General features: G+C 40.9%; 1 protein-coding gene across 2 annotated transcripts in view; it reads left to right on the top strand.

The window, feature by feature from the left end:
- The window catches only part of ENOX1 (ecto-NOX disulfide-thiol exchanger 1), a 272529-nt gene that overhangs the window by 136438 nt on the left and 122009 nt on the right, over window positions 1–14082 (top strand). For both annotated transcript variants that reach the window (XM_012805530.2, XM_023513593.1), the window contains one exon: window positions 3132–3344. In XM_012805530.2, the coding sequence (XP_012660984.1) occupies window positions 3132–3344 (213 nt within the window). The remainder of the gene's footprint in view (window positions 1–3131; window positions 3345–14082) is intronic.

The raw sequence follows: 14082 nt of genomic DNA, 5'->3' as shown, positions 1-14082 counted from the left end.
GTTCATATTCACGCCATAATATATCAATTTTCCCAATTCTTACTGTGGAAAAAGCACATCTGCACATTCTAGCTTCCCAACTGCACCCACAGTCAGAGTTATGCCTAAGCATGTTCGCAGAAAGTGTTTAGAATTCTTATAAGTGCGTCTTTGATGTGATTTTTATGAGCAGTGTTAATTTCTTTCCACATGAATAGCTTTAATAATGCTGCAATCTAAATCCTGTTTAAATTAGTTTATATTGTTTTCTGCTTTCTCAGTGATCTTTCCACTGAATACAAAATTGAATTTACAGTTGGGTACTGAAAATGACCGCTCCCGATATGCTCCTGAAGCCATCCAGAGGGAGTTACTGGCTTAGTCTTAATTAATATAAATTAAAGTCACTTCTTACATGGCAACAAATATTGACTAGAGTTACCAAGCATGCCTTAACTAATGTTTTTTAAATTTAATTTGAATGTCAGTACATCAATCATACCTCGGCCTGCCAGTTTCAGAAAGTTCAGAAATGAAGATGAAATTGGGAGTTTTCAAAACTATATTCTTTTAAGCTAATGGAATTCTGCCTACCAGTACCTGTTAACACCTAAGAAAATCTCTTGGCTACTTACTTTTTAAGTAGTCTATTTTCAGTGGCTTACTCCTAAGAATGTTGTTTGCATTTTCTGAAAACTAGATAATCTGCTAGTGACTTTATGCTCTGGGTTTAGGAATAAAGAGCAATAAAATGTGGTTTTCAGGCCATTTGAGCAAACATACATTTTAAAAATTCAAGTATATTCTTCCTGATAGTAAGTTAGTCTGTGTGTGAACTGAGTGACTATGAGCAAGTAAAGGAAAAACTGCCCGCGTAGGAGGGAAGGAAAGAAGAACAGCATTACTCTCTCTCCTTGTACGTACCATGACAAAGACGTTAAGGATTTTTCTTTCTCTGTGTTATGTAGAGACGAAAGTCACAGCAAAGAGGAAAAATAGTACACGAAGTCAGTGTTCTCTTTTTTGTTGTTGTTATTTTTTAAAGGAGGGGGGAAGAGATTTCTTATAAGCATTAGGTTTATTTCTGCTATCTGTTCCGAGGTCCATTCTCCTAACATATATTGTCAGGGAAAGAGGTAGAGAGCGTGGAGGGAGGTGAAATTTATTCTGCCGCTAACGGTCGCAGTGGGCCTCTCACAAACATAATGCTAAATTATGGGCCTCTCCATGGGCTGAACGTAATGTTAAGTTGTATGATGGATTTTATCTTATACAAGCCGCTTCGGTCCATGAAATGAGATAAGAAACCATGGTAGCTGGAGTTCACTGAGGGTTGAACTTAGACTGAAATTCCAGAGTTAACAAAATTGTACCAGCCAGCTACAATACTGAATAAATGTGCTCTCTGCCTGTGGGTTGAGATTTTCAAGGAAACTTGAGTCTTTTGCTGGTAGAGTGTTCTGTGGGTGTTCCCAGCCAGTTATCTCCTCTGGTTAAAGTGTGAGGGCAGAGGGATCAGGTTTGCTCAGAAAAAAAGCTCTGATCCCCAAATCCAGAAGGCCATAGTAGGAAAGAGCCTGGAATCTCCTGGCTAACCAGGGGCTGTGTTCAGTCCTGGAGGAAGCAGAGCACCACTCAGGACCTCGTATAAGGCTGGGTCTCGCCATGTTTCAGGGCACGTATCTCCCCGGCAAACAGCAGCCGCACAGGGAAAGTTGTGGTGTGGTCTGGGAGGGGACTTTTGGGAGAAGAGGTACTGAGGATATTTGTATAGCACCCTATAACATTTACAAAGCACTCTGCAAATGGAAGGCTTTTTGTGGTGTGTAAAATTCTGTTGTATTAGTAACTACACAGTGTTTGATTTTAAAAATCTGGAGAGTAAAAGAAAACAAAATTCTTTCATCAAACATGGATCAGCCTCTGTTCACCTTGAGTATATATATATGTTTATTATATATGTGGACATGCATAAGGATATCTCTGATATTTCCCCATTGGAGGAGACAGTACCTGGCACATGGTAGGGACTCACAATATGTCATTGAAAGGGTAAGTATCTGAATCTTCTGGTCTAATTTTGCTGCTGATCTTTAGAATTCAGAGCCTACATGGTTCAGTTATAAAAAATACAGGATGTTTTCTCCTAAATCACATTTTCCAGTAGTAGAAAAATATAAATGAAAAGCTTCTTGCTTCAAAGTTGCCTAGAAAATATGTGATGAGCCTTCAGCAGTAGTCGGATCGATTAATGTTGTAATAACTGACAAATAACTCCCAGCTCTAATTAACTTAATCACCTTCTAACTTGCTTTATCACCACCTCCAAGCCACACAACACAGGTTTGTTCCAGTAACTATTTCCAAATAGGCAAGTCTATTTGTTTTCTATGAAATAGACTTTATTGCTTATTTATAGGTGGAACATTGCTTCCCACTTCCTATGCCCCCAGCCCACCTGCACTCACCCTTGGAAGATGTCGATAAGTCATCTAAAGCAAACCCTGACCATCACAGAGAACATGTCCTTTTTTGTGGAAAACAAGGAACAAAGAAATATTCTTTATTTCAGCCAAATTAAATTGTTACCTTAGCTCTAAAATGAAATTCGTTCCGAACTACAGTGAACAAAAATTGACTAATTCCTACTACCTGCCTTGGGAACAATATCTTAGGTTATAACCTATTTTAAAATAACTTAATGTCTTCCACATTTTAACACTAACTCAGTGATCCTGTATGTCAAAAACTGATGTCATTATAATATAACATTTTTGATCAAGGAACACATTAAGTGGAGGCTTAATAGGTTAATAACAGGTTTTTATTGAGTTAATCTTAAGAAAGAAAAATCAAAAAAATAATGGAAAAATGAGGGTGTAGCTTATTACTTAGGAATGGCCAGAACAAATCTCCTAAAAGTGAGCTCACAGGGTTGGCAGATTACAGTGTGAACCTCTTGGGTGGTTCATGGAGTTAGGTGAGAAAAGAGAAGCTAAGTAATCAGCAGTCAGTCTCAGGAAAGCTAATTTGTCAAATTCTGAAACTGCATCCCTTAGAATGGAGCTTGCTCTGTCTCTTCAGAGGAACCAGAATACACTATATTTTTCTCACATTGGCATGATTTGAATTTGTTGCTTTTGCATTTCCAGATGATAGCAAGTTTTCAGAGGCTATCACAGTGCTACTCTCCTGGATTGAACGAGGGGAAGTGAATCGGCGTTCTGCGAACCAGTTCTATTCCATGGTGCAGTCGGCCAACAGCCACGTCCGTCGGCTCATGAATGAGAAGGCTACCCATGAGCAAGAGATGGAAGAAGCCAAGGAGAATTTTAAAAATGCCTTAACCGGGATCCTCACTCAATGTAAGTAAACTTTTGGGGGCCATCTCTTTTGTTGTGATTCTTGCCTTTTCTTTTTTATTCATTTGAATTTTTTCATTTGGGGGTAAGTAGTTCAATAATCTCCCATTTTACTCCATATTGAATGGCAAACTTCATAACCTATTTCATGTTCTGTGGCAACTTGGCGGAACACGGACCCTGCCCTGAGAGTTTACTTCTCAAGGTGAGCAAGATTTCTGTAGCTTTTCCTCAGAACATCAGTCCTGGCCACCAGGGCAGGGCAGCTAGGTGCACCAGTGCCTGCCGGACCCTCCACAGCTCCTACCACACACACAGCTACCCCTGCAAGTCCACACAGACCCCTCTGTCCTCCGAGTGCTGGAGGAGAAAGCAGACCTGAACACATTTTCTCTGGGCTCTGTTTAGAAAGAAGTTGCAGTCAGAAAAATTCCTTCCCAGGACCTTTTATTTGAGGTGAGCTTTGGCTATCAACATGGGCAACTCAAAGGTCCAGACTTTTGTCCTCTCTTCATTCAGAAAACAAATTGCCTTAACTACTTAATGCTGGTAATTTTTTGTGTATAAATTCTAAATTGATAAAGGGGTATAAGTGGGGCTTTCCCATAGAACAGTAATCAGGGTAATTACCCAGGGCTCTATTTAAAAAAAAAAAAGGACATATATTTTTTTAATGGGCATTCTATCTGTGTCTGTGGTTAAAGTCAGTGGCATAATGCGTCACAGCTGCCGATGTTCTCTTGCTTAGTGAAAGCTGATGGATGACGCTGTAACAATTCAGTGCTCCATTCCACACCAAGTGCAGGGCCCACACTTAGCAGGCATGTGCGAGTTAAACATTCACTCTGTGGATAAGTATTATTTTCAGTGGTAGAGTGGCCAAAATGCTTGTCACCTCTGTCATCAGTGTAAACCCAAAGAATGATGTGTCCATTAGGATGGGATGAAAGAAGGACATGTAAATCAGAATCTTAAATGTAAAGGTATCTTACATGACTCTGTTATCAAAAGACAGTTTTTACAGAGGCATAGCATATAACAAATCCCTAAATATAAACTCTGATAAGTGACCAAATATCCCCCATGAAACCAATTGGTGGTTTAAAAAAAAAAGGAATAGGAAAACTAGAACTACTCTGCCTCAGACCACCTGGAGGAATGGCTTTCTAACTAAATGCAAATGTCTGGTGACTCTAAAGTAGGGTTATTAAGGATAGAATAAACAAAACTAATATTGATGCCAGGTTTTAAAGAAGAGAAGTGGTGGATGGGGGAAGGTAAGGGTGAATTGAGCAGAGGATTGGGTAGAGAAAAGGGAGAGAGAGCAAGGAAAACAATTCTAATAATGCAGTTCCCTACAGAGTTATGGCAAGAAGCTGTATGCCTAGCATCAGTCTTAAATAAATTCTCACCTCACAGGAAAGATTCAACCCTGTCCTCTAACAGTGAAGATAGGAGGGCAGCCACAGTTCAGAATAGGGAAGAATTTAGTTTATTTGGCAATAACCATTAAAAAAGGTGCCTATTAAAAATGAGGCATCTGTGACATGGTTGGAAGAACATAGCATGCCTATCTGCCATCATGTAGATGTAAGTCAGTTTGCATTTGAAGCAAGTGAGAGAGACAGAAAAAGAGTAGCAGTCCAAATATTAGCTTTGTATTACTGCTAACAGCCAAAGTAGAAAATGAGGCTGAGATGGGCAACAATAACTGGCTTCCTGGTGCTGGACCTGGAGACTGAGAGTGCAGTCTCAGGCAGCACTGAAGACCACAGGCCTTGTTCCCTGGAACTCACACCTGGACACCTGGGCACAGGAGGCGAGGACTGGAACAGGAGCTCTCTCCAGGCAGGCTGGCCCACTCACTCCCTGAGTAGGAGTAAATGAAGGGGGAGTGAGGAGGCCAGGAAAATCCCGTGTCACGGAAACCACAAGAGTAGAGATAGCTGTAATAGACACCACTGAGGTGCTATACCTTGGAAATGTCATAAATTGCATGTAATTTGCATGTAATCTTCAAACTTGTCCCTCTTCTGGTTTTTTCTTCCTATTTTAATAATTTCTTAAGCCAGTGTCTTATGAGTACATTTTACATCCACCATCTCCCACCTTCAAACCCCACATCTAGACCACAAGGGGTCCCTAGTTTCTACCTTAAAAAATATACCGCTATTTGGTCCCCTTTCTTTCATTTTAGCTGCTACCACTCAAGTTCATCCAGGCTGTCCCAACTACTATGATTACCTGGTATGGCAGTTATGATGTCCCTTATGAGTAATAGAAAACTCCACCAAACTATATCTTTAATTAAACAAGTGGAGTTTTTTTCCCTCTTTACACATGGTAAAATCCAGAAATAAGTGTTGTTGGCAATGGTCCAGTGATATAAGGTTGTCTGGGCTGAAGTTTCTCTGATGGTACTAATTTTCCTGAATAATTGTCAATGGCTGCAGCTGTTCCTGCCATCACATCATCTTTTTGCAGGATGAAATCACAGTTTAAAAAAAAAAAAGAAAGGAAGAAAGAAGCAGGAAGGAGTTGTATTATTATACCAAGAAAGCAAAACTAGCACAAAGATCCCCAACAGACTTCTATGTATGTCTCATTATGCAGAATTATTACACGTGGTGTGCCTTAGTACAAGGAAAGTGGGATATAGAATCTTTCATTGGGGCTGTTGCTTTCCAGCATATGATTAGGGTTCTCATAATAAGGGGAGAATGGCTACAGGGAAAGATTTTTCAATTTCCGCCATACACAGTGCCTCTTTTTCCACTTTTACTCCAGTTCAATTTGTTTTTTACACATCATCTGCTATAAATCATAATGTCTTCCCCACCTTTATCCCCGAGTAGGTTCACACTGTGCTTACAGTAGTATTCACTGCCCCAGCCTACAGAGCTCCCTGTGCCTGCCACTCCAGCACCAGTTTTGATCATCTCCGTTGACCCTCCTCCTGAGCCCATCAGAGCTTACTCTCACCTCCAAGCTGTCACACCTTCCATCCCCTCTGTCTAGGGTGCCCTTCCCCCTGCCTTTGCATGCTTGACTCCTTCTCATTTCTTAGGCATTGAATAAAAAGCCACCCCTTCAGAGAGTCTTTCTGGTTTACCCTCTTCTAATAGATTCACTGTCGTAACATCTTTTTAAGGTCCTTTATAACACTTACCCAAATGTGTAGCAAATTCACGATACATATGTATCTACTTTTAATAATTATAGTTGGCATTGCAAAGAAAGGGCATATCTTTTTTATTCATCCATGTATATCAAGTACCTGGAACATAAAAATATTCAACAAGTGAGTGAATGGTGGATAAGTAAGTGAATGAATGAGTAATAGCAACCCAAAATAGTGAGTTCAGAAATTTCTGATGACCTCATTGAATAGTTTGGCACTGGTGTTTGCACTATTCGCAGGTCATGGGGTTTCAACTTGCATGTTTAATGAAGCAAATTGAAAGAAGAGCTCAGTAGCTCTGCTTTTGTTGGAAACCACACTTTACTAAATACTTGATGGCAGACTAGGGCTGGGGTGAAAGAGTCAACAAAAGAATTAATGCTATAGTATCACCAATCATAACTGCCTGACAACCTTTACATTTGCCATATACCTGTTGCTGTTTTGTGAGTCCCCCTCAGCCTCATAATTTGATTCTGGGAGGTATTTCAGCAGTCAGCAAATATCAGCAGAGATTGTGAAAAATCCCACAGTGCCAGCTATGGGCCCAATTCTCAACGATAATGCCTAACTGCACGTCACACACAAATAACACTTCAACAGTTAAATGAATTAGGTTACGAAGTTTTGCCTCATCCACCATATTCACCTTCCCTCTCACCAACCAGCTACCACCTCTTCAAGCATCCAGACCAGGGGTCCTCAAACTTTTTAAACAGGGGGCCAGTTCACTGTCCCTCAGACCATTGGAGGGCCAGACTGCGGGCCCCAGGATGAGTCAGCTGCTAAGTAGGACAGGCAGTGATGGCAAAAACACCTCACAGGCCAGATAAATGTACTTTGCGGGCTGCATGCAACCCACGGGCTGTAGTTTGAGGACGCTTGATCCAGACAACTTTTTGCAGAGAGAGCGCAATGAACAAGATGCAGAAAATGCTTACCAGAGTCCATCAGATCCCAAAGCAGGGATTTTTGAGCTGCAGGAAGAAACAAAACTTGTTTCCCCTTGGCAACAATGTGTTGATTGTAATGGTTCCTATTTTGATTAATAAAGATGTGTTTGAGCCTAGTTATAAGGATTTAAAATTTATGGCTCAAAACCACGATTACTTTTGCACCAACCTAAGAATTAAGCCTGGGAGTCAGAACAGGAAGATTGCATATCTCATTTAGCACCCTCAGGATTTTCCAGTCTCTTCTATGTGCGTTTACAAAGATGACTACTACTTACAGATGAAGGGGAAGCAAATCCTACCATCCCCGGTGAAAACATTTACAGTAACTTGACTAACCTGGTAGGTATGTGCATATTTCAGCATCCTGTCCTGAGGGTCCCTCTACCTGGGGGAGTTACATTTCTGTGTCCCAACTACATGTTGTGCTTTCTGCAGCTCCATTCAGTGTGACGAGATGAGTTTAGTGTCAGTATTGTGGGGCTGCTTCCTTGACAATAACTGCCAAAGTCCACTGTGATTGACACATTTGCTGCACATTCCTAAAACAGAACCAGTCACACCCCATTTGTCTGCATTAATATTCCTGGCAAAGGCCACAGGAATCACATTTTGGCTTCCTCACTTAGAATGAGATGAGGATTGTTAAATGTGAATATTCAGGAATGGTGTCTCAGCTTTCCTTCCCTGGGGTGACGGAAAATACCCTGATTATTCCAATGGTCTCTCCCACATAAAAGATCCACATGGGGTCAGTGCGGTTCTTTGGGCCTTCCATGGCAGCCTGTCCACTAAGCGGCCAAGTGTGTTGGGAAATTGTTGTGAGGCAGTTTGGAAGCAGGAATACTGGCAGACTAGCTGGTTAGAGCAACTTCCAGGAAAGCTCAAGTGCATTGCGAAGCTCAAAGACTGGTAAAAGCATATGGGTCCCTTTATAGATTTTGCTGGAAATAGCCAGTTGGTTAAACGGGACAAGCGCAACTTGAGGTGTGTGTCCATGAGCTGGATTAGATGCGTCTCCTTCTCTTGCTTGTCATATTTGTCTTCACTTTCATTTGGAAAGCTTCTATCTGCTCAAATCGTTGGCCTAAATTGCTTTCTAGCCATCAAGAAGAAAGAAAGCTGAGATGCCATTCCTGAATTTCAGTGCATAACAAAAATTTCTTCTTCTTCAAAAAATTAAGAACCTTTAATAATAGCATAAAGAAAAAGCTGTGGTTTATTTCTAGGTCTCTATCAAAGTCCAGCAGTCACGGTCACACTGGGCCCTCCAGATCCCTAAGTACAGCCCCTCAACCGAATCCAAACTTCACAGAACAAATCCCTTTACTAAATTTGGATTCAGTCAATATGCGGAATGCCACACCCAAGGATCCTGAAGGCCACATGTGGCCCCAAGGCTGCAGGTTCCCCACCCTGAGTAAGTTCTGACCTTTTTCGTATCACTGGCTTTCACCCCAGGACAGCTATTAAATAGAGTCGATAGCTGTTGTTTTCATGGAAGCCTTGACTTAAAGTGTCAAGGGACAGCAGCTAAACCCAACCAGGAGTTTGGGGAGTACACATCCACTCACTTCTGTTTGGGGTAAATATTCACTTCTGATCATGGGTGTACAGTTATCAAAGACATTAGATGAAGACAGCGTCTGTCTTGATGTGGCACCTGGGGTTTTCTCCTCCCTCCTGGGCCAGATGGGTAGATCTCATTTGCTAGATGTAGAAGAAAGAGAGACTTTCGGGGTTTGATCTCCTTTGCTTTTTAAAAATTGATACTTCATAGGAACTCCCCAAAGGCCTGCCCACTTTCAATTTTTCAGTTATGAGCAAAGCTTGTCATTTCAAAGCTCAGACAGGAGCTGTTTATAAAGTTCAGGAAGCACGTACCACTGCATTCAGTGATTAGTATGCATGCCAAGATGATCAAGTGTGCATGCCTTGTTACCACATACACACACATCTAATAAAAATTTAAACACTCCACGATAGTCCCACTTTGGTACTTTCCCAATGTGCTTCCTGGTAAAAGAGAGGAGAGAGAAGGGGGCAAAGTGGAGACAAGGCAAACAGGAAAGCAGATGGCAGTGAGGGGTTAGTTAATATTAATTTTAAAATACGTGCCGTAAATATAATGACCATGAATAAAATGAGAAAATTTTAGAACGTCAGGGATATGAGGGACCTTAGAGACTCTCTGGGCCAAACCCTCTCATTTTGCAGAGGAGGAAACTGAGGCTCAGGGAACAGATATGAGGCCATGGTTGTTTAGCAATGTATGGGCAAATTAGAACCAAGGCTCTTGGCTCCTTGTATAATTGGCTTTTTAACACTGTATGTGGGTTAGTTCTTTTTTTTTTTCATGAAAAATGAATATTATCAGAAAGGGTATTATAACTATAAATGTATAGTTGAAGGGGTGTCTGGTGTCGCACTGAATATAAATGCTGCTGCCTGGGAAGAAAATGAAGTTGTTGCTTCTGGCACTACCCTCTTCCCTACCTCCACACACTCACATCGCCTTCCTTGCCAAAAATATTTTCCCTCCTTCCAGTGCCAGAATTCCAGCTGCTTCTGTTTCACTCCCTCCAGGAAATCTATCCATTATAACCCCTAACCATCCCTTCTCCTACCTTCCACAGCACTTGTTAAAACTATCTACTGGACTATTTAATTATTGTCTGATTATTTTATGTGCATTAGGTTTCTGTATGTTTGCTTGTTTTTACCTCTAGCAAGATTTTATGCTAAATAGAATGTGAGCCACTAACTGTTCTCTTTTCTCACCTAACTGCACTGATTCTGGCCCTGGCATAATTCTTGTAAGCATATGGGAGATCTCAGTACAGGTGTAGGTTGGTGATCCATCGTAGATGGAAATGAAGATGGCCTTGGAAATTGGACTAGAACCTAGTAACTGTAGAACATATATTCTAAACGTCATTTTTGGGGGGTAAACCATGATCTCAACAACTTTAACATGCCATTCTCTTTAAAGTAGAACACACAGAATATGCTTTAGTTGGGAATTTTAAGTAGTATGATCATATTATAGCACTGTTATTAATAGTATTTCAACCTAGGGAGTAGAAAGGTTAGATTTGTTACGGAATTTTGCTATATGCATTTGTGATCAGGAATGATGTCAGCCTCATCTTAGGTCTTAAAAATAGCAAGTGTTGGGGAGACTTTTGACTAGGCATGAAGAGATCCTAATTCTCATTCAATATGACCACTAATTAGCCCTGTGACTTTATGAAAGTCCTTTAAGCAATTGGAGTCTCCTTTTTTTCATATCGGTAATAAAAGAGTTGGACTAGATAATCCCCAGGGGTTTCTTCCCACCCTAAAAATACTGCAGTCTCTATCATGTCGACAGTTTAGAGCCTTAACATCTCTAGATAGTTAAAAACAACAAATACCTGCCAAGACCCAACCATGATGTGGAAAGCTCTTAATGTGATCACAGAACAGATGATAAGGTATTGTTCCATGCAAATGTCCTGTCTGTGCCTTGCTGTGAAGGTTACTCCTGCTGGGCTGCTTTGTGAATTTTAAGCCACATTTTGACCCTGACAATGTGTGTGTGGCACCAGGCAGGTGCCGAACACTGGTCAGAATTACTGTCAGAGGCAGCTGCACAGCGTACCGACAGTTCTCTGCTGTCACATCCCCATCTGTCTTCTCAGCAAAAATCGTAAAAGCCTCAGGTGTTTGAATGAATGATTAAATTCATTGCACAAAACATTTATCAAGTGCCAGCCTGTTTGCTAAGTGTTGGAGTGAAATGTGGGGGTTTCTGATCTCTGTGTACTGTGATCCCCCTTTTAGGCAGATTGGTGTCCTCGTCCACATTTCTTCTGCCTAAGAAGCTCTTTCTGAAATTGTTTACTTCTTGCGAGCATCTCAGCTAAACATTTTTTATTTCCACCAAGGGAAATTTGGCTCCTGTGTCCCCTGCTGTCGAAAAAGAATTTTATGAAGTGTTAAAATGCTTTCCCATGTCTGTAGCAGTCATTGCTAGAGTTCATCCATGGGAAAAAAGATTCCCCACAAGTACTTTAGCAACTCAACGGGTTTTCCATTTCTCCTTAGAATCATGCTGATGGCTATTTCTGTGAATGTATTAAATGTTGAAAACATTATTTTCATTAAAAAAAATAACCTCTTTGGTGTCAGGGAATAAATGTCCAGAGAAAATGATTTTTATAAAGACTTCCAAATGAAAGATGAGCATAGAATATTCTATTTACAAAAAGTGAAGGACGCTAAAAGCCTGACAGAACTAAAGGTGCCTTTTTGGTCTCTGTTCTTTCACTCTCACTGGAAATACATATATTAAATCAAATAATGATGTTAACATTCTTTAAAATTCTTTTTAATGATACTAAAATATGAGAGAGAGATTCAATCTTATATTCTGGGACAATAAAGAATTGTAGAGGGCCAGATTTCAAGATTTAACATACTACATGTTGAGTGAAATCCAACAACTCAGAAAAGATGTAACTTTGGGGCACTAAAGACGAAGACCCTGCTACTTTGATTATGAGCCCACTGCTAGGACTGGAAAGGAAGCCACTGCCCAGTCCCAGGGAAGGCGCATGTGTGTTGCTGGCAGCGGGGACTATGGGAAACAGTTTCTGAGCTACGCTGGAAAGAATCCACACACAAAAACATTTCTAACAAAAATTCTTTTAAAGCTGGGGCACTTTTAAACCAAAGAAAAGTAAAATGTCGGTAAAGTTACTTTAAGGCAGAAATAATGTGTTCTTGACTCTTTGTGCAACTGAAAAAGAGGTGCAACTTGATGTCTGTGCTCTAGCCAAAGGAAACTGTGCCCAGGGAGACTCACGGAAGAGTGGCCGCAAAGTGAGAGGATTTCTTTCTGTGGAGACTAATGGGCCCTTTTATAGCAGGGTAGTTGTATAACCTACAAAGCCAGAAATAATTATTACCATTACTCCGTTGCTGCAAACGTTTGCGAGTCCTGTTCCAGAGGCTCCTGGAACTAGAAAGGAGATTCGGGATCATTTAGTATAGCCCCTTTGCCTTGGGCCTCAAACATAGAGGCTCTGTTCAGGTGGCACAGGTGGTTAATGACAGAGCTAAGACTTGACAAACATAGGTTTGCCCTCTCTCCCCTCACACATGCAGCCCCCACACCAGCATTGGAGTCTTAAAGCATTCTCCCTGTTCCACCTCCTTAGGTTTCCATTGCTGGGGCTTATTATTTAACAACTTTTTTCAACCAAAGTAGGACAGAGTGAATTTTAGACTAACCGAGAAGGCTGAGGGCACACACTGAGAGAAGTCATTTCCAGCCTGCTAGACACAAAAGCAGTGGGGGACCTTATTCCAGACGCTTTGATTCTGCAGCACCATGGCTCAGATTGCTCAGTAAACTTTTGGAGAGAGGTCAATGCAGCTTCCTGCCCCATCAAAACCTCAAATGTTTGGCACTCTGCAAATTTCCTTACAATGGTTCTTAAACTGTGAATCCCGTGTATTCTCAACCGGGGGTTCTGAGCAGCTCAAAAACCATCTCTGACTCTTTGTAGCTCCAGTGACTAATACAATCTCTATCTAGTACAGTACATACCCCAGTGCTCATAAGACTTCAGCCCACAGGATAATGGGTATAAAAACATGATTTAAAGTTGAGCAGATGTTATTTTTAGTCTCAGCTTCACCACTTGCTCTAGTATGTGACCTTGAACAGGTAACTATACCTCTCAATGACTCTCAGTTTCTTCATCAGTGAAATGGGCATAATAACTTTAGAATCTGTCCAGAGGGTGGGTGGGAAATTGAAATAAGATAATGTTTTAACTTAGAGGTTCTCAAACTTGGGTGTGCCTTTCAATCACCTGGAAAGCTTATCAAAGTAGTCTTTTAACCCTGTAGTTTCTGATTCCAGGGGTCTGGGATCTGAGCATTTCTAATGAGTTCCCCAGTGAGGCTGATGATGCTGGTCCAAGAACAGCACTCTGAAAACTACTGTTTTAAATCATCAAACATAGTGCTTGGCCCAGTAAGTGACAAGTAATTAGAAATATCCTGTTTCCATTATATGATGTTCATAGCACCAGTAAGGGAGGTAGCAGAGTCCTAGAGGGAATCAGGGTCACCATTGGGAAGGTCACAAAGAAGAAAAGACCCCCCAGAAGCCAGGTCTATCTTCTACCTGCTGTATGAACCCTCTTAGCAATGAGCCAACTAGTGAGTAAAAGGCGGATTGGATGAGTCTTGATTATTTTTGTTATTTATAATCGAAACTGCAAAGTAGACGTCGCTGGTGCAGAGAATTGGTCGCCATGTAATTCATGCTTTCTCTCATGTAGCAGGAATGGCAAAAATTAAATTTGATTACCCACTTTTGGCAAGGGAGGAAAGAAACAATCTGGAAAATATTCAGGGGGCATAGAGTGGAATGTAATTTGGCACTAGCACTCAAAATGAAAAATTCAGATATTATTTTATTATCCTTCCTACTGCTGAGAATATTTATAAAGATATTTATGGAAGGATGTCAAAAGATATGTCGGTAGATGTTCATAGCAGCCTTATTATTAGTATCACATGAATAGATTTCTGAGGAATATTAAGTGGA

Source organism: Otolemur garnettii, unplaced genomic scaffold (genome assembly GCF_000181295.1).
Source record: "Otolemur garnettii isolate 467f Iridium unplaced genomic scaffold, OtoGar3 scaffold00043, whole genome shotgun sequence".
Lineage (NCBI taxonomy): Eukaryota > Metazoa > Chordata > Mammalia > Primates > Galagidae > Otolemur > Otolemur garnettii.
Note: the sequence above shows the minus strand (reverse complement) of the source record. Positions and strands in the feature narration are given on the sequence as shown.